Source organism: Ranitomeya imitator, chromosome 6 (assembly GCF_032444005.1).
Source record: "Ranitomeya imitator isolate aRanImi1 chromosome 6, aRanImi1.pri, whole genome shotgun sequence".
Classification (NCBI taxonomy): domain Eukaryota; kingdom Metazoa; phylum Chordata; class Amphibia; order Anura; family Dendrobatidae; genus Ranitomeya; species Ranitomeya imitator.
The window spans coordinates 430,941,460-430,963,211 of NC_091287.1; the positions used below are offsets into that span (position 1 = coordinate 430,941,460).

General features: G+C 43.2%; 1 protein-coding gene across 1 annotated transcript in view; it reads left to right on the forward strand.

The window, feature by feature from the left end:
- Nucleotides 1–21,752, forward strand: part of RP1 (RP1 axonemal microtubule associated) — a 367,563-nt gene that overhangs the window by 82,000 nt on the left and 263,811 nt on the right. Inside the window, exons 4-5 of the mRNA XM_069732327.1 lie at nucleotides 14,294–14,457; nucleotides 16,916–17,002. Coding sequence (XP_069588428.1) covers nucleotides 14,294–14,457; nucleotides 16,916–17,002 — 251 coding nt within the window. The remainder of the gene's footprint in view (nucleotides 1–14,293; nucleotides 14,458–16,915; nucleotides 17,003–21,752) is intronic.

The following is a 21,752-nucleotide window of genomic DNA, read 5'->3' on the forward strand; positions in this document are numbered from 1 at the left end:
AGCTGGTAATGAGGGTAGTGGTAGTGGTGGAGCATCAGCTGGTCGTGGGAAAAAAAATATTGCACCTAAGTCTGGAGCTGTGGAGCCAGGTTCGTCGTCTGGCTACACAAGGCCTCGAACGCTCCCTTTTCTGGGAGTAGGAAAACCGCTTTTAAAGCCGGAGCAGCAAGAGCAAGTTTTGGCTTATCTTGCTGACTCAGCCTCTAGCTCTTTTGACTCCTCTCGTGAAACTGGTAAATGTCAAAGCAGCGCGTCGTTAGTGGATGTTCACGGTCAGGGACAAGTCGCTTCCTTGTCCTCTTCAGCAAAAACAACAACAGAGAAGAATGCAGCAGGCGACACAACGGGTTACTCCATGGAGCTCTTTACACATACCGTCCCTGGCTTAGAAAGTGAAGCAGTTAACAGTCCATGCCCATTACAAGTTGAATCTGACATGGAGTGCACTGATGCACAGCCACAGCCAGACTACTATGCTGGTCCTTTGACTCAGACCACAACATTGCCCTCGCAGGGTAATGATCAAGAATCAGACCCTGATGAGACTATGTTGCCCCATCACGAACGCTATACCACCGACCGACACGGTGACACAGACGAAGTTGCACACGAGCTACAAGAAGAGGTAATAGATGACCCAGTTCTTGACCCCGATTGGCAGCCATTGGGGGAACAGGGTGCAGGCGGCAGCAGTTCTGAAGTGGAGGAGGGGCCGCAGCAGGCATCAACATCGCAACAGGTTCCATCTGCCGGGCCTGTATCTTGCCCAAAACGCGTGGCAAAGCCAAAAGCTGTTGGAGGACAGCGTGGCCATCCGGTTAAAGCTCAGTCTGCAATGCCTGAAAAGGTATCCGATGCTAGAAAGAGTGCAGTCTGGCATTTTTTTAAACAACATCCAATTGATCAGCGCAAAGTCATCTGTCAAAAATGTTTAACTACCTTAAGCAGAGGACAGAATCTGAAAAGTCTCAATACAAGTTGCATGCATAGACATTTAGCCACCATGCATTTGCAAGCCTGGACTAACTACCAAACGTCCCTTAAGGTTGTAGCACCCTCGGCCAATGAAGCTAGTCAGCAACGCAACATCCTTTCCGGCAGTGTAGGGCCACCATTTTCCGCACCACCTGCAGTATCTGTGCAGGTTTCTTTGCCAGGCCAAAGCAGTCAGGGTCAGGGAATCACCAGTTTCGTAGTAGGAAACACTGCATCTAGGGCACCGGTGGCAACAATACCATCTCCCACCGTCTCTCAGTCTGCCATGTCCACCGGCACCCCCGCTAGTTCCACGATCTCCAGCTCTCCAGTCCAGCTCACCCTACATGAGACTATGGTTAGAAAAAGGAAGTACTTAGCCTCGCATCCGCATACACATGGTTTTAACGCCCACATAGCTAGACTAATCTCGTTAGAGATGATGCCCTACTGGTTAGTTGAAAGCGAAGCTTTCAAAGCCCTGATGGACTACGCTGTACCACGCTACGAGCTACCCAGTCGACACTTTTTTCCAGAAAAGCCATCCCAGCCCTCCACCAGCATGTTAAAGAGCGCATCATCCATGCACTCAGGCAATCTGTGACCTGACAACAGATGCATGGACCAGTAGGCATGGCCAGGGACATTACGTGTCCATCACGGCACACTGGGTGAATGTTGTGGATGCAGGGTCCACAGGGGACAGCAAGTTTGGGACAGTTCTGCCTAGCCCATGGTCTAGGAAACAGTTGGCTGTAGCCGTTCGCACCCCCTCCTCCTCCTCTTCGTCCTCCTGCAGAAGCGAGAGCTCGTCCACAGACCGCAGTCGCACAACCACTCCATCCGCAGCTGCCACTGTTGCACACCAGGTCTCCCATTATGGGGCAGCTACTGGCAAACGTCAGCAGGCTGTATTGGCTATGAAGTGTTTGGGCGACAACAGACACACCGCGGAAGTTCTGTCCGAGTTCTTGCAGAAAGAAACGCAGTCGTGGCTGGGCACTGTAGATCTTGAGGCAGGCAAGGTAGTGAGTGATAACGGAAGGAATTTCATGGCTGCCATCTCCCTTTCCCAACTGAAACACATTCCTTGCCTGGCTCACACCTTAAAACTGGTGGTGCAGTGCTTCCTGAAAAGTTATCCGGGGTTATCCGACCTGCTCCTCAAAGTGCGTGGACTTTGCTCACATATCCGCCGTTCGCCCGTACACTCCAGCCATATGCAGACCTATCAGCGTTCTTTGAACCTTCCCCAGCATCGCCTAATCATAGACGTTGCAACAAGGTGGAACTCAACACTGCACATGCTTCAGAGACTGTGCGAACAGAGGCGGGCTGTTATGTTTTTGTGGGAGGATACACATACACGGGCAGGCAGTAGGATGGCAGACATGGAGTTGTCAGGTGTGCAGTGGTCGAAGATTCAAGACATGTGTCAAGTCCTTCAGTGTTTTGAGGAATGCACACGGCTGGTTAGTGCAGACAACGCCATAATAAGCATGAGCATCCCCCTAATGCGTCTGCTGATGCAAAGTTTGACGCACATAAAGGATCAGGCGTCTGCAGCTGAGGAAGAGGAAAGCCTTGATGACAGTCAGCCATTGTCTGGCCAGGGCAGTGTACAGGATGAGTTAGCGGGCGAAGAGGAGGAGGAGAACGAGGAGGATGATGGGGATGATTATATTTTTAATGAGGAAGCTTTTCCGGGGCCACTGGAAATTGTTGGCGCGGCAAGGCCGGGTTCTGGTTTTTGGAGGGACACAAGTGACGTGGATTTGCCTGAAACTGCCCCTCAACCAAGCACAACCGCAGATTTGAGAACTGGAACTTTGGCCCACATGGCGGATTATGCCTTACGTATCCTCAAAAGGGACACACGCATAACTAAAATGATGAACGATGACGATTACTCGCTATAAAGGCAAATTGCAAAATATAATGCCACATGAGAACTTGGAACTAATATTAGCAACCAAACAATCAACTCTTGTTGACCGTTTGCTTCTGGCATTCCCTGCACACAGCGCCCGTGATCGTTCTCACACGAGCTGCAGGGGCCAGCAGACCAGAGGAGTTAGAGGGGCAGAAATCAGAAGTGGCATTGGCCAGAGGGGTTTTCTGACCAGGTTGTGGAGTGATTTTGCTATGACCGCAGACAGGACAGGTACTGCAGCATCAATTCAAAGTGACAGGAGACAACATTTGTCCAGTATGGTTACAAACTATTTTTCATCCCTTATCGATGTTCTCCCTCAACCGTCATTCCCATTTGATTACTGGGCATCAAAATTGGACACCTGGCCAGAATTGGCAGAATATGCATTGCAGGAGCTTGCTTGCCCGGCAGCTAGTGTCCTATCAGAAAGAGTATTCAGTGCTGCAGGTTCAATACTAACAGAAAAAAGGACTCGTCTGGCTACCCAAAATGTAGATGATCTAACCTTCATTAAAATGAACCACAACTGGATTTCGAAATCTTTTGCCCCACCTTGCCCGGCTGACACCTAGCTTTCCTATGAAAAGGTCTTGCCTGTGGACTATTCTGAATGCCTTTTCCAATCTCGTAATTTTCTGCACCTGATTGTCCAGCATACGACATGTTTACACCTCACTAAATGGCCAAACTCCCCACACGGGGCCGTGGTATCGACACTTGGCGACAGCACCCGTGAGAGTGCTGTTTGTCTGAAGAGGTGGGTGTGCCCGCTTTTGGTCGACGGCACTGCCACTGGGTCCCTCCTAGTACAATAAAGTGTCTCTGGCGGTGGTGGTGCGCACCCAACGTCAGACACACCGTTGTAATATGAGGGGCCCTGGGCCTGTACCGCCGGCCACAAGACAGTCCCCCCCCCCAGCTCAAACAGTGCTCTACCACTTGCAAAATTATCTCACAGCTCCACCAATGTTTAGTCTATGCGCTGACATCCTTCAATGCCTGCCACTGACAATACCATTGTATTGACATTTTTGTTATGTTAGGCCTTCGAAGCCTGTCTGCGGTCACTCCTTCCACTATGCCTCCACTGACCACACCACTGCTGCCCGTGTACCCCTGGAACCAATTTAAAATTGCCTACAGCCAGCCCAATTTTTTTATTTTAGGCCTTCGATGCCTGTCTGCGGTCCGTTCTTTCTACTACTACTACACTGACCAGGCCACTGCTGCCCGTGTACCCCTGGAACCAATTTAAAATTGCCTACAGCCATGTGTTATTATTTTAGGCCTTCAATGCCTGTCTGCGGTCACTCCTTCCACTAGGCCTCCACTGACCACACCACTGCTGCCCGTGTACCCCTGGAACCAATTTAAAATTGCCTACAGCCAGCCCAATTTTTTTATTTTAGGCCTTCGATGCCTGTCTGCGGTCCGTTCTTTCTACTACTACTACACTGACCAGGCCACTGCTGCCCGTGTACCCCTGGAACCAATTTAAAATTGCCTACAGCCATGTGTTATTATTTTAGGCCTTCGATGCCTGTCTGCGGTCAATCCTTACAATATGCCTCCACTGACCACACCACTGCTGCCCGTGTACCCCTGGAACCAATTTAAAATTGCCTACAGCCATGTGTTATTATTTTAGGCCTTCGATGCCTGTCTGCGGTCACTCCTTACAATATGCCTCCACTGACCACACCACTGCTGCCCGTGTACCCCTGGAACCAATTTAAAATTGCCTACAGCAAGCCCAATTTTTTTATTTTAGGCCTTCGATGCCTGTCTGCGGTCCGTTCTTTCTACTACTACTACACTGACCAGGCCACTGCTGCCCGTGTACCCCTGGAACCAATTTAAAATTGCCTACAGCCATGTGTTATTATTTTAGGCCTTCGATGCCTGTCTGCGGTCACTCCTTCCACTAGGCCTCCACTGACCACACCACTGCTGCCCGTGTACCCCTAGAACCTATTTATAATTGCATAGAGCATCCTTTTTTTAATAGTAGGCGTACAAAGTCTGTCTGCGGTTCACTATTGAAATTGTCCTCCACTGCCCAGAGCACTGCAGCTTGTGTACCCCTGTAACTTTTTTCTGCTGCAGTGAGCCACATTTTTGGTTTGAGTCCTACTACCTGTGTCTGTCTGCGCCACTCAATTCAGCTGTGTTCCTTTGAAAAAAGCTGAGCGTCAATAGTCTTGTTTTCAGCCTCTAGGAATTTTAAAACTGCATTGGGTGTACAACTTTGGTAGGGCCTACTAACGGTGTCTGCCTCCCCAAGGTGTTCCCCAGGTTTCCTCTCCATTGCTTCAATCTTCATGCTCTCGTTTAGTAGTTGTTGGAAACTACGCTGCATTAGGCCTACAAATTGGGTATGGGGTGTAGAGAGATGGTGTGTTCCACTCCAATGTGTTCTCCAGGTTGCCTTTCCTGAGCTTCAATCTTCATGCTCTCGTTTAGTAGTTGTTGGAAACTACGCTGCATTAGGCCTACAAATTGGGTATGGGGTGTAGAGAGATGGTGTGTTCCACTCCAAGGTGTTCTCCAGGTTGCCTTTCCTGAGCTTCAATCTTCATGCTCTCGTTTAGTAGTTGTTGGAAACTACGCTGCATTAGGCCTACAAATTGGGTATGGGGTGTAGAGAGATGGTGTGTTCCACTCCAAGGTGTTCTCCAGGTTGCCTTTCCTGAGCTTCAATCTTCATGCTCTCGTTTAGTAGTTGTTGGAAACTACGCTGCATTAGGCCTACAAATTGGGTATGGGGTGTAGAGAGATGGTGTGTTCCACTCCAAGGTGTTCCCCAGGTTTCCTCTCCATTGCTTCGATCTTCATGCTCTCGTTTAGTAGTTGTAGAAAACTACACTGCATTAGGCCTACAAATTGGGTATGGGGTGTAGAGAGATGGTGTGTTCCACTCCAAGGTGTTCTCCAGGTTGCCTTTCCTGAACTTCTATCTTCAGGCTCTCATTAAATTGTAGTTAAATGGAACAACTACATTTGGCGTACTAGTTGGTTTGGGGCCTACTATCGGTGTCTGCCACTCCTTGCTGTTCTCCTGGTTTCCTGTCCTGAAATTCCATTTTCAGGCTCTTGTTAAGTAGTTGTTAATGTTAGACTGCATTTGGCCTACTAGTTGGGTTGGGGCCTACTATCGGTGTCTGCCACTCCTTGCTGTTCTCCTCAACTGAACAAAGCTGGGCCGCCTGTTTACTACGGTTGCCAATTTTGAACTGCATGTCGACTACTTACTGATTTGGGCCTACTCTCTGTGTCAGCCTCTCATTCCAGTTGTCCTCCACTGCAATGCCCCCTGGTTAGTCTGTGTTACCAATTTTGAACTGCATTTAGCCAACTTTATTCTTTGGGCCTATATCTGTGTTTCCTCCTCATCCTGCCCATTGCCCAGCCAGTGATAGATGAGTCTGCTGGTACATTGACCCATAACGCAAAATTCCCCGTGCACGCTACACAGCAAGATTGTGACCCTGCTGAAAGTCAGGTTCCTCTTCCCGCATACCATACCACCTTACACGGGGACAAAGAGGAAGGTGCAGATGAAAGTGCAGGTTCCTTCATCAGGTGGGGGGAGGAATACTAGTTGGCGACGTCACTGGCACAGGGCCTCTCATAGTACACAAAAGTGTTGCTGCCGGTGGGAGGCGCCCCCGCCGTGCAAACACACCGCTGTACTTTGAGGGGCCCTGTGCCAGTGCCAATGCCAACGAGTTGGCCCCCCCTGCTTGCTCAGGATCACAGCACTTGCAAAGTTTAAATACTTACCTCTCCCTGCTCCACTGCCGTGACGTGGTCCAGATTTACTGGGCCCACTAATTACTTGAACCAGCCCTACCCCCCACAACTTTAGCCAAATGACCCCCAATTTCAAATGCCTTCCAATTATTATAAGGTAAATTACGATTGACAAGCTTCTTTAACAAGAATGGATGTTTTTGCCATTAAAATGGGCAGTGTAGGTGTTTTCCTGGCCTCCACTCACTGCCGACTATGCTCCCCCATTGACTTGCATTGGGTTTCGTGTTTCGGGCGATACCCGACTTTTCGCGATAATCGGCCGATTCCACTCGACTCGACTTCTAAGATAGTCGGGTTTCGCGAAACATGGCTCGACTCTAAAAAGGTCAAGGTCGCTCAACCCTAGTAGAGATACAATATTGCTGTTTCATTTTTTCTTCTTTTGCTGTAACTTTTCCTTTGTCTGCCGTCTCACAATCTGTTACATAGTCTTTTAAAGTCCAGCATAAATTCAGCACTGACTACATTCATTGTGTTCAAATAAATAGAACATTTTTATTACTTAACATAACGTTATAAAGGTCACTGAGACTTGTGTAATAAAATGGAATTACAACTTGTAGCCAAGTAGTAAAATTGGACAGGGGTCCTTGCAGTTGATAAAAATTTACCTCTACTTAAGACTTCGAGAAGATACAATGCACAAAAAATCAGATGCACATTGAGGTATAGTCTTATAACTTACATTAACACAGAAGTGTGTTTCGGCCAAGAATCATTATGGGGCTCTGAGAATTAGAAATAATTTGTTTAAGCATTGAAGTACTCAACTTTTGATGGTGGATAAAAAAAGTCATGAATTAAGCTAAAGTCATCACCAGGAGAGCAGTAAGGATGCGACAAACCAGACAATGAAATAAACATGCAATGAGAAGATGGTCAGGAGACAAAGCCAAGATGTCCAGTTGCAGGTGACAAAGCTAAGATCAAGGGGGTCAGAGTCAGGATCAAACACAAGTAACTAGCTTAAACAAAAGTACCACAATCAACAGGCAATGATGTCCAGCCTGACTCCTCACTAAATAGGACCCTTTTGTGGCCACTGATGGTCGATCAATGGTGGATCGGAAAGAGGTAAGTAAAGAAAATCTTTCAGTTTGGTTTCAAACTTCTTCGTTTTTTCTTCTAAAACTCTTCCCAGTAAACCTTTAATAAGCAAGCAGTCTTTATGTAACTTTTATAAGCTTTTAAGGGGCTTTTACTCTGGCTGATAATTGGTCAGTTTCTGATTGTAATGATCCATCATTTATGACAATTGTGTAATGTCAATAGATTTGGTGGCTGAATGTCCAAAAACATAGTGCATAACATTGTTGATGTAAAGCAACACAATTCTCTTTCACCTTTTGAAGATTGTGTAATTTAAATAGAGATTGTTCGCTCATTCTACGATTAGACCAGCAAAATGGTAAGAGAAACAATCACTATTCAACCATTTTCTTACCGATGCTCATCCTGTATAAAAACTTGCCTGACACCTTTTGCTGATTGCGAGTTACAAAATCATGATTCATTATTTAAACAATTAAATGCTGGTGTGAATGAACCCTTAGTCATCTGCATAACCATAAAGTTGATAAGATCACATATAAACTGATTTCTGGAAGGTTCCTTTATTGTACTAGTTACTACAGCCAGAAAAGAATGATTGAGTTACAGTCCTTTTGATTGTCATTTTCCTGTCTGTCCTCAATACTCTGTATTTGGATAACATGTCTTATATTCATTAGGCTATGTTCACACATTGCTTTTTTTGCTGTGTTTTCCTTTTGAAGCCAAAACCTGATCTCTTGGCATTAAGAAATCTGCAACCTAAACACAGGAATTTTTTTGCTACTTTTTTGCTGCAATTTTTACTACATTTTTCAGGATCCCAGAGTTCAGCTTTACTTTCACCTTGCAAGCATAACCAATACAAGGTATTAGGTCACCAATGAAACTATGGAACATTTTGGGTAGAAAGGGCAATTTGATCAAATTATTTAGGGAAAAAAGTTTTCTATGAGTGATAAAATAATGACTATTCTAATAGCTGAACTCAGTTTTGAAGCACAGTTGTGAACTAAGGTTATATGAGTCCACGAAAATACACAATTGCAAGCATGAAAACAGTGGAAGTTGAATTAGTCGGGCATTAACCCCTTAATGAGGAATGACAGATGTAGCATGTATGAGCGGTGTCAGTTCCCGCATCATGACTTACTATGTCCGTCATGTTTTAAAACTGTCAATGTGTGTAAATACACAGTGACCGTTCCATGCCGATAGCTGTCACTGACAGCTGAACGGCACAAGAACAGAACCAATGCCATCTGTCCCTGAACTCAGAGGGCTGTGATTGGTCAGAAAATCTGACTTACCGTTCATAGCATGATAGCTAAGGAGGAGCTGAAATATCAGCACCTCCCACTCGATCACAGCAGGAGCTCGGCACTGCTAATGACCAAGCTCCTGCTCTGAAAGCCAGGGAAGGTGCCAGCACTGCTTCTGGCTGTTTGATCCCTTAAATGCTGTGATAAAGAGCGATCACAGCATTAACCCATTATCTACCAACGTCTTTTTTTTGGGACGCCTAATCTTTTGCTTCTAGCAACTAAGTTTTTATAATTTTTATAATTAGGTCCATTTTTATGTGTTGTGTTTGTAAAATGAATGTTTTCAAAAATAGGAAATCATGTCATTGTCATTTTTAATTGAATATTGGGATGCTCTTTTCTGAAAAATCCATAAAATGAAAAATTCTAATTTGGCAAGTAATGGGTTAAGAAGCATTCAGAAACATTTGTCAGCATTAAGATTGGCCCGATCATTGACTGGCTTAAGATGCTCATGCGTTGCAATGTTTTATACCAGCAATCAAAGTAAAAAAAAAAGTGAAAATCCTATAGAGGGACTAAGAAAAAAGTTAAGAAAATTGTGAAAATATGAAAATTACAAAATAATAAAAATTATACAATAAATACACATTTTTATGTAAAGAAAAAAGTACACATACTTCATATCGCCGCGTCAAGAATGACCTGATCTTTAAAACTGTTACACTAGATAACCCTTCAGTGAACACTGTAACAAAAAAAACATGGCAAACTATGGTTTTTTATCCTACCACTGTAAAAAAAAAAAGTGGAACAAAACACAATAAAAAAGACAAATGTAAATAAAAAACAAGCTGTGAAACAGCTCCATCAGTGGAAAAATATAAAAGTTATAGCTCTCAGAATAAATACAAAAATAATTTTTTTCTATAAAATAGTTTTTATTGTATAAAACCACCAAAACATTAAAAAATACAGTAAATGTGGTATCGCTGTAATCATACTTACTCGAGGAATAAAGCTGCCTTATCCATTGTACCACATGAGGAATGGCATAAAAAACCCTAAAAATTCCTGAATTGCTGGTTATTGTTCATTCTGCCTCCCAAAAATCGGAATAGAAAGTGATCAAAAAATGTCATGTGTCTTAAAATGGTACCAATAGAGATGCCCGCTCATCCCGCAAAAAAGACCTCACAAGACTCTGTTGGCAGAAATGGAGGAGAATTATAGCTCTCAAAATATGGTTTTGCAAAAAATAGTGTTTGAAAAAATGGATCTTTTAGTGTGTGACATCACTTAATCACTTATTTGCACCGACCTGAAGAATAAAGTCGTCTAATCACTTAGACCACATGAGGAATGGTGTAAAAAATAAGCAGAACCAATTCTTCACCTACTATTGATTTGTTCATTCTGTCTCCCAAAGGTCGCAATAAGGTTCAGTTCACATTTATTCTGCCCTCTACGCTGAGCGCTTACACCGGGGTTTTAGTGTTGCAGACGGAACCGCAGATGCAAGATTTCCTCTAATGAGGCAGATGGAGACACTGTGGATGCCGTTTAACCTATGATTCGGCGATATCTGTCTTTTTAGGAGTGCATAAAACCACGGTCCACCACAGTTTTCTGCACTTCTGTAAAGATGGACACTGCGGAACAGAGGTCAGAAGGAGTCCAGAGGAACTCTGCTGCTTCATTATAGTGAATGGATCCCTCAGGATTTCATCTAAATTATGTAATTTGAAGATTTAGATGGAAATACTGATGTAAGTACTCAGCGTAGAGCACAGGATAAATTATTATATATTATAATAGCGCCATTTAGTCCATGGCGCTTTACATATGTCATCCAATATGTTAAGAAAAAATGTTCCCAATTAAAGCGTCAACTCAGTCCACAAAAAAGCAAGTCCCCACTCAGGTCTATCATCTTGTAATGGAAATATAGGGTCTTCAATATAACTTGTAGTACAAAGGCTGTGGAAAACTGAAATAGCTCCTTGCACTCCCAAAGAAAATCAGCAAATTCTGTGCTCTCAAATTCAAATGCTCCTCACCCTTCTTAGTGCCATAGTGTGCTTAAACCACATTTAGCGTCCACGTGTTTGGCAGGTGTATAATTTGCAAAACGAGGTTAATTGAGGGGGGTTCTGCTCTACTCACACTTAGTGGCTCTGTATATGGAGTCTGAAAACTATTCTAGGAAAATCTGTGCTCCAGGAGGCAAATAGTGTTCCGTCCCTCCCGCGTCTCTCCGTGTGGCTAAGCAGTACTCTACAGCCACATATGGGGTATTGCCACGTTCAGCAGAAATTGCGTGACAAGTTTTGATGCAATTTTTACCCATTTCCCCATATAAAAATCTGTAAAATCTGGGGCTAAAACAAAATCTTTGTGCTAAAAATGGATTTATTTTTCCTTCATTGCCCAGTGGTATAAAATTCTATGACACACCCATGGTGTCAATATGATCACTGCACCTCTAGATGGATTAAGAAAGAGATATAGTTTGTAAAATGGGCTCACATATTGGGGGTTCTGCTCTCCTGGCACCCTAAGGGCTCTCCCAGGGGTCATGGCACCCAAAAACCATAACAGTAAAATCTGCACTATACTATGGTGCTCCTTCCCTTCTCAGCTTTGCATTGTGCTTCAAAACTAGCTCATGGTTACATGTGGGGTATTGGCTCAATCAGGAGATATTGCAAAACAAACTGAGAGGTCCATTTTTTTCCTATTAGCCCCTATAAAAATTTGAAATTTGGGTCTAAAACAACATTTTAAAACAACATTTTAGAGGTAAAAATGTAGTTATTTTTTCTTCACCACCCAATGGTATAAATTTATGTAAATCACATGTGGTCTCAACATACTAATTGTACCACTAGATGAATTCATTGAGAGGTGTATGTTATGGAGGGTGTCTGCTATTCTGGCACCTCAGGAGCTCTGCCAATGTGACATGGCACCTACAAACCAGACGAGCAAAATCTGAACTCCAATATGGCCCATCTTCCCTTCTGAGCTTTGCACTGTGTCTCAAAAGTAGCATATATTCCTGTATTCAGGAGACATTGCACAACAAATTGTATGGTTCATTTTCCTGTAATCCTTGTGAAAATAAAAAAAAAATTATGCTGAAAAAACATTTTTGTGGGAAAAATATGATTATTTATTTTCGTGGCTCTACATATAAACTTCTGTGGAGCACCTGAGGGTTTAAGATGTTCATAACACATCTAGATATATTCCTTGAGTCCTTGAGTTATCTACTTTCCAAATTAGGGTCCCTTGAGAGGAATTTCCACTGTATATGCACATCAGGGGCTCTCCAAATGTGACTTGGCATCCGCTCTTGATTCCAGCCAATTTTGCATTTAAAAATTCAAATGGTGCTTCTTCCTTTCTGAGCCCTGCTATGTGCTCAAACAGTTATTTTCCACCCACCTCTGGGGTATCGGCATACTCAGGAGAAATTGCACAACAAATTTTGGGGTCCATTTTCTCCTGTTACCCTTGTTACACAGACGGTCATCTCCAGCGTGGGTTACCTAGCCACTGCAGGCCCCACAATTTAGACGGACTTACATCTCTGTGCCCGTTGGCACTTTTTTCCATATGACTCCCCTGATGATTCTCCATGACCGGAGTTGAAACGCGTAGGGAGGAAGATTCTACGTTTCAAGAGGTTTTGGGACTCTGCCTTTACACATATTGGGTGGGCTGGTCCCTTAGAGCAAGGTCCATTTGGGGCCTGTCCTTGTCAGGACAGGAGTTACAGAGGGGTTACAGGGTAGACATACTACTTCAGCCCTGCCCCTCCTCATCTAATTGGATCTCTACTGTGTCGTACGGAAGTATACAGTGTCCGGCAGCTTGGGTGAGATCCAACCATTCTTTTTTATTGAGCACTGGTTCACCTGAGCACTTTGTATGTTTTTTTCGTTTGTGTCCTGTTGGATGTGCAGTTTTTAGCATTTAATATTAAAAGTTATGTTTTATTAGTGGATATCCTCCACAGCTGATTCTGTCTTGAGCCAGGGGGTATATATATGGTGTGTTTTTTGCACACTATTGCTTTTTCTGCAGTAATTTCGAGACTAAGACCCCAATTCCTTAAGACTGACATTTTACATACCAGTCATACCAGTCTTAATGAGTGGTGTGCAGGAATAAGATGCACCAAATTAGGAGTATGCCTCTTAATGAGTTTGGCATATCTTATCAAAAGCATATATGTTACTCAGTCAGGAGTAACTGAAATAGCATTTCTGGTGTAACATATGCCACCACTTTGGCTAAATTTGTCAGGTGAACAATACCACGCTCAGTTCCGGTCCCAAAAGTCGCAAAATACTTGGGCAACTTCATGCTATGCAAATATTTGACTTTTGAATGTGTTTTACCCTAGTTTTTTGCTGTAAACACTGATGTATCAGTGCCAGACTTAGGCCCTGATTCATCAAAGTGAAAAGAACATTCAAGAGAATAGTCTCCATCCAAAAACATTTCTTCTGAACTACAAATTAGTATCACAAATCAGCAAATTTTATACAGCAAGCCAAAAGTTACTTAAAAATTACCTAATAAAATAGATATAAAAGCAAGTCTGTAAGAAAGATCAACTCTCCCAAACTGCAAAGATGGGCATGCAGGTCTTTAAAATGTAAATCTGTCGACAATTATACCTTTATTTTGTAAATCTATCAACACTTTTATCCCTTTATCTTTCTTTATTTCTAAGTCATTAGCACTTTCATTCGTATGCAATTGAGGCATTAAGTGCTCTTGGCATGACAGAGCACTTAATTAGTCAATTCCTCCCCAGATTGGTTCCCCACTCAGCACCAGTCTCTTTATCCTGAGCTAAACAGAGCTAAAGAGGTTGATGAACTTAATATCCAATTTGCATATGAATGGCAATGCTAATTATTTGGGAATGCAACAACAGATAGAAGATATAAAGCTGTTGATTGATTTCCATGTTTTGACATGTAAATTTATGTTACCTTTATATCTATTATATGTTGCTGCATTCCCAAGTAATTAGCATTTTCATGTGGTTTGGAGGGTGGGGGAATGTTGATCATACTAACAGATTCTCTTTTATTAACACATAACATTATACTAGCAGTTAATATATATATATTCATCCAAATAATAAAGGCTAATCCCACTAATAGTAGATAACCGTCTATAAGTAACAACCTATTCACTTATATCTTGATTTTACCTTTTATTCATGTAGCTGGAAAATGGAAAGTATCTATGTTCACTAGTGCAATGCCATCTGCTGGAACCACATCTCAAGTATACATCATATTCTATGGACATCTCAGGCCATCGGCTCCTGTGTTTCTGTATAGTAATGAAGAACATCTATTCCAGAGTGGCCATGAAGATACATTTGATGTATGTATACATAAAGGCATGCTCATAGTTTTGTCAGAGCCAGCTGAGGATGCAATACGCAACTGGCACATGCACCTAACATCCGTATTTTGAGCAATCTCTGATTGCTGCTGTTGAACAATGAAAATATCAAACAGAACACTAGAATGGATGTTTCTCAAGTACTGCATGTGCAAAAAAAATTCCATAAAAAAGGCATCAAAATATTGCAAGTACCCCAACATTGTAGCAATAAAAACTACAGCATACAAAGCACAAGCCCTCACAGAGATCCATTCCATCAACGGGAAAAAAAAGCTACAAGGGTTGTCCTGGACTTTTATAATGATGACCAACAATATAAAAGTCCAGGATAACCTACCTCTTTAAAGAGAACCTGTCAAGTCCGAAAATGAATATATAGAAAAATAAATCAGCTACAAGGTCTGAGTCAGTGGAAAATCATAGAGAAACCTATAATCCAAATTTTATTTAAATTGCCTTAAAAATGTCAAAAATCCTAACAGACAGAAGACGCACAATCTGGAAGACATAAAAAAGGCTATTGTATAGATATATATCTACCCTAATGGGCCCTATAATATTTTGTGCTGTACCCCTGTATGGGGAGAAGCGATGTGGCTATGCGGCAGCTATCCCTGAAGTGCCCTATTGCGCTCTACTGAGATGTGCATGAGTACATGGGGAATACTATACAGAGTAATTCCTACACAGTTAGGAGGTAAATAATACAATGATATGAAACCATAATAACCACATGAAAGAGGAGAGTCACATAATACAATATAGAGATAGACACTTTGTACGTGAGCACCAATCCAAATCCGATTATTCAAGTATATCAGTGAATGGTAAATCCTATCCTATATACTGTAGATTCAAAGATTTGTTTTTCATCTCTCCCGAACTAAACAATATTGAAAAAAATGGAGAAATAGTAAATAATTCTACATATTTCCAAATATACCATTCTATTCATCTGTACCATGGCACAGTTCTGTAAACACATCTATGAACCTGCCATGTCCTCCATGCCCTCCCACTCAGTGTACCTTTTCTGGGGTGGCTGCAGGCTGTTATTTTTAGGCTGGGGGAAATATCCATTATTATTATTATTATTATTATTATTTATTGTTATAGCACCATGTATTCCATGGCGCTTTACATGTGAGGAGGGGTACACATAATAAAAACAAGTACAATAATCTTAAACAATACAAGTCATAACTGGTACAGGTGGAGAGAGGACCCTGCCCGCGAAGGCTCACAATCTACAAGGGATGGGTGAGAATACAGTAGGCGAGGGTAGAGCTGGTCATGCAGCGGTTTGGTCGATCGGCGATTACTGCAGGTTATAGGCTTGTCCGAAGAGGTAGGTCTTCAGGTTTCGATGGTAGGTGAGAGTCTGATATGTTGTGGTAGAGAGTTCCAGAGTAGGAGTGATCCATGGCCCCTTTCCAGCATGAGAATACCAGCCCTTAGCTGTCAGCTTTAGCTTGGCTGGTTGTCAAAAATGGGAGGGATCCCACACCATTTTTAAAATGATTTATTTAAAGATTTTTAAAAAGTGCGGGGACCCCTCTATTCTTGATAACTAGCCTAGCTAACGCTCACAGTTGAGGGTGTCAGTTTTGCCTGGCTGGTTATCAAAAATACAGGGGAAACCCAGGTCACTAATTTTTTAAATTATTTATTTATAGCGCAATTGATGGATCAATTGATGCCAGCTTTCCTGGCGTCTGCCCCTAATTTTAGCTGTTTTGGCAGATTTTTAGCCCCCTGAAGGTGTCTATGCATTTGGTTTTGCCTCTCATTGAAATCAATGAGGGTATGTTCATCAAACCATCTGGCAAACATGTTTGGAAAACGTCAGGACGTTTGCCAATCTAAATTGAATCTTGAAAGATTATGTCATGTCTAGCCACAAGATGGTGGGTTGGGACCGGAGTGGCACCAGGAACAGCTGAAGACAGTAGCAGGTAAGTGTAATACTAGGGTCAGGAAATTACATTAGGGACACCAGTCCTGCGCTGACATAAAAAAACATTGGAGTGGTGCTTTAAGCTTCATCTTTTATTGTAGGTAATACCACATAACCAATAATTATCCAAAAGCACATAGTAAATGTAGCAAAACATAAGACACATGTAAATCATCCCCAGATTCTGGTAGATTTAGATTAGTAAATCTGCCTTTTGTGCTGCTTGTCTTGGAAATGCAAAAATAAATTGACAACAGGGAGTTACCATTATCCTGGTCAATGGGTTGTATCCTCACACATTCTGATACTGTCAGCACTGATTTCACAATGTCTGATTGTCTCAGAGATGTTAAATAAAGAAATCCAAAAATTATTTCATGAAGACTTCAAGTACTTACTAAAACTGACATGTCAGGAGAGCCGACAGGGCTTGTTTAAAAGGCTCTTCTGAAATTCACTTCATTTTCTTTCCCTTAGATTAGCATAGGAGACATTGGAGAAGTGTATAAAATACGAATAGGGCACACAAATTCCGGAGATTCCCCAGGATGGTACTGTGAAGAGGTAATTATTAACTATATAAGTAAAAGCTTATAGAACATGTCTAGTACCATTAAGAATGACGATATTGAAAATTCAATTCAGAACGTGTTGTTTGTATAAACCCTTAATAAATTTTATAATAGAAAAGGAAATGGATATGCTTCCTCATGCTCACTTCTACTAGTGCTGAGATTTCAGTCCAATACTTGTCATATTTTTCATTTAAAAAAACTATTTTACATCTGATATACGAGGGGCGATCCAAAAGTAATGATAATCAATACTAAACACAATGAATATAGTCAAAAAATAAATTGATTTTTCTACATAGTCTCCTAACAAGTCTATACATTTAGTCCATCTCTTTTCTAAACTTAGAATTCCCTTCGAAAAAAATTCTTGATCTTGACCCTCAAAAAAATCCCCAACAGCGGTTATCACGTCGCTATTGTCATCAAATTTCTTGCCCCGGAGGTGTTCCTTTAACCGAGGAAAGAGAAAGAAGTCACTGGGGGCTACATCTGGTGAATAGGGGGGGTGTTCCACCAGTTCAAAGCCCGCTTCTTGAATGGTAGCCATGGCAACAGCAGCTTTGTGAGCCGGCGCGTTATCTTGGTGAAACAACACTCCAGCCCGCAGTTTGCCATGCCTTTTCTCCTTGATAGCCTCCCGCAATCTTCTTATTTGTTCTGCGTAGTAGGAGCCCGTAATAGTGGCTCCCTTCTCCAAATAGTCCACCATAATAATTCCTTCAGCGTCCCAAAAAACGGACGCCATAACTTTCCCTGCTGAGCTTGACACTTTGAATTTCTTCGGCCTCGGTTCGTCGGCTCGTTTCCATGTCATCGATTGTTGTTTAGTTTCGGGATCAAAGTGGTGGATCCAGGTCTCGTCCATGGTCAAAAAACGTGACAAAAAATTTTCCTTGTCTGCTTGGAACTTTTCGAGATTTGCTATTGAAATGTCAACTCGTTTCTTCTTTTGTTCGTCGGTTAACATTTTTGGCACCCAACGCGTGGAGACCTTTCTCATATGCAATTCTTTTGCAAGGATTCTTTGAATACTGCCATATGAGATCCCTGTGACCTCAGCTACATGCCTGTTAGTCACTCTTTGATCTGCCAATACAACTTCTTCAACTTTTTTCACGTTTTCTTCATTGAGGGACGTGGATGGGTGTCCTTCACGATGTTCATTTTCCGTCGATGTTCTTCTCAGCTTAAATTCCTTGGCCTAGCATGCAACTGTGGATTATGGAGGAGAAGAGTCCCCCAATGTTTCCACCAAGTCGCTGTGTATGTCTTTGGTAGTCATTTTTTTCAAGCAGAGGTATTTGATGACAGCTCTGAGCTCGTTTTTTTCCATTTTGATGTTCACTCCTCGGTAGTTCATATTCAAATGAATGTAGCTCCCGGGAATCGTGGTCTATTTAAGTAATTTTCTTTTCCTGGACTAGTGGGTTCCTAAGATTACTTTTGGATCGCCCCCTCGTAAATGTAGCCTTATTTTATTAACAGATTCCAACATTACAATTCCACCGAATGGACTCTTGGGTATTAAACACTAACCTAAATGTATTTTGGGGTTCTTCTTCCCATCTAAAGATAGTCATATACATTGAATGAAAACAGATCCAATTTAACCAATTATATCTAATGAGTATAGGGATGCCACAACATTCCACTAACTATAGATGTTGTTGGCTTGTTGGAATAAACGTTCGAGCATGTTGTCATGCAGATAAGCGGCCATTAGAAGTGATTGTCAGTATCTTATTCGCCTCTCTATTGAGAAATGATGCATATCTTGAAACAGTTTGGAATAGCTATCAATCAATCACACAATTGTTTAGTCAATAGCATGTAAAGTATTTGGCCACCTTAAGACAAAGATAACTTAAGGTACTGTCACATTAAGCAATGCTGCAGCGATAAAGACAACGATGCCGATCGCTGCAGCGTCGCTGTGTGGTCGCTGGAGAGCTGTCACACAGACAGCTCTCCAGCGACCAACGATGCCGAGGTCCCCGGGTAACCAGGGTGTTATGAACAGGTAATTCAGAACCACAATGGACCTTGAAGTTCAGAGCACACAAAGTGACCTGACAATTACCAAAAACATAGGACGAGCTCTGAGATGTGGGAACTCTGCTGACCGCAATCCCTAATCCTATCCAACCACACTAAAGGTAGCCGTGGAGCGCTCCTGACCAGTCCTATGCGCCTCAAGCACAGCCTGAGAAACTAGCTAGCCCTAAGAAAGAAAAATAAGCCTACCTTGCCTCAGAGAAATACCCCAAAGGAAAAGGCAGCCCCCCACATATAATGACTGTGAGTTGAGATGAAAATACAAACGCAGAGATGAAATAGATTTAGCAAAGTGAGGCTCAACTTACTGAACAGACCGAAGATAGGAAAGATAGCTTTGCGGTCAACGCAAAACCCTACAAACTACCACGCAGAGGGGGCAAAAAGACCCTCCGCACCGACTAACGGTACGGAGGTGCTCCCTCTGCGTCCCAGAGCTTCCAGCAAGCAAGAAAAACCAATATAGCAAGCTGGACAGAAAAAATAGCAAACAAAAATGACACAAGCAAAACTTAGCTTATGCAGGATAGACAGGCCACAGGAACGATGAAGGAGGAAGCAAGACCAATACTAGAACATTGACTGGAGGCCAGGATCAAAGCACTAGGTGGAGTTAAATAGAGCAGCACCTAACGACTTAACCTCATCACCTGAGGAAGGAAACTCAGAAGCCGCAGTACCACTCTCATCCACCAAAAGAAGCTCATAGACAGAACCAGCCGAAGTACCACTCACGACCACAGGAGGGAGCTTGGCCACAGAATTCACAACAGTACCCCCCCCTTGAGGAGGGGTCACCGAACCCTCACCAGAGCCCCCAGGCCGTCCAGGATGAGCCACATGAAAGGCACAAACCAGATCGGCAGCATGGACATCAGAGGCAAAGACCCAGGAATTATCATACCATAACCTTTCCACTTAACCAGATACTGGAGTTTCCGTCTCGAAACACGAGAATCCAAAATCTTCTCCACTATATACTCCAACTCCCCTTCAACCAAAACCGGAGCAGGAGGATCAATAGATGGAACCACAGGTGCCACGTATCTCCGCAACAATGACCTATGGAAAACGTTATGGATGGAAAAAGAAGCTGTAAGAGTCAAACAAAAAGACACAGGATTAAGAACCTCAGAAATCCTATATGGACCAATGAAACGAGGCTTAAACTTAGGAGAGGAAACCTTCATAGGAATATAACGAGATGACAACCAAACCAAATCCCCAACACGAAGTCGGGGACCCACACAGCGCCTGCGGTTAGCGAAACGTTGAGCCTTCTCCTGGGACAAAGTCAAATTGTCCAATACATGAGTCCAAATCTGCTGCAACATATCCACCACAGTATCCACACCAGGACAGTCCGAAGACTCAACCTGCCCTGAAGAGAAATGAGGGTGGAACCCAGAATTGCAGAAAAACGGCGAAACCAAAGTAGCCGAGCTGGCCCGATTATTAAGGGCGAACTCAGCCAAAGGCAAAAAGGACACCCAATCATCCTGATCAGCAGAAACAAAACATCTCAGATATGTTTCCAAGGTCTGATTGGTTCGTTCAGTCTGTCCATTTGTCTGAGGATGGAAAGCCGAGGAAAAAGACAAATCAATGCCCATCCTAACACAAAAGGCTCGCCAAAACCTCGAAACAAACTGGGAACCTCTGTCAGAAACGATGTTCTCTGGAATGCCATGTAAACGAACCACATGCTGGAAAAACAATGGCACCAAATCAGAGGAGGAAGGCAATTTAGACAAGGGCACCAAATGGACCATCTTAGAGAAGCGATCACAAACCACCCAAATGACCGACATTCTTTGAGAGACGGGGAGATCCGAAATAAAATCCATAGAGATATGTGTCCAAGGCCTCTTAGGGACCGGCAAGGGCAAAAGTAACCCACTGGCACGAGAACAGCAGGGTTTAGCCCGAGCACAAATCCCACAGGACTGCACAAAAGAACGCACATCCCGCGACAGAGACGGCCACCAAAAGGATCTAGCCACCAAATCTCTGGTACCAAAGATTCCAGGATGACCAGCCAACACCGAACAATGAACTTCAGAGATAACTTTATTCGTCCACCTATCAGGGACAAACAGTTTCTCCGCTGGGCAACTGTCAGGTCTATTAGCCTGAAATTTTTGCAGCACCCGCCGCAAATCAGGGGAGATGGCAGACAAAATTACCCCCTCTTTGAGAATACCCGCCGGCTCAGGCAAACCCGGAGAATCGGGCACAAAACTCTTAGACAGGGCATCCGCCTTCACATTTTTAGAGCCCGAAAGGTACGAAACCACAAAGTCAAAATGGGAGAAATACAGCGACCAACGAGCCTGTCTAGGATTCAACCGTTTGGCAGACTCGAGATAAGTCAAGTTCTTGTGATCAGTCAAGACCACCACGCGATGCTTAGCTCCTTCAAGCCAATGACGCCTCTCCTCGAATGCCCACTTCATGGCTAGCAACTCTCGATTGCCAACATCATAATTTCGCTCAGCAGGCGAAAATTTCCTGGAAAAGAAGGCGCATGGTTTCATCACCGAGCAATCAGAACTTCTCTGCGACAAAACAGCCCCTGCTCCAATTTTAGAAGCATCAACCTCGACCTGGAACGGAAGCGAAACATCTGGTTGGCACAACACAGGGGCAGAAGAAAAACGACGGTTCAACTCCTGAAAAGCTTC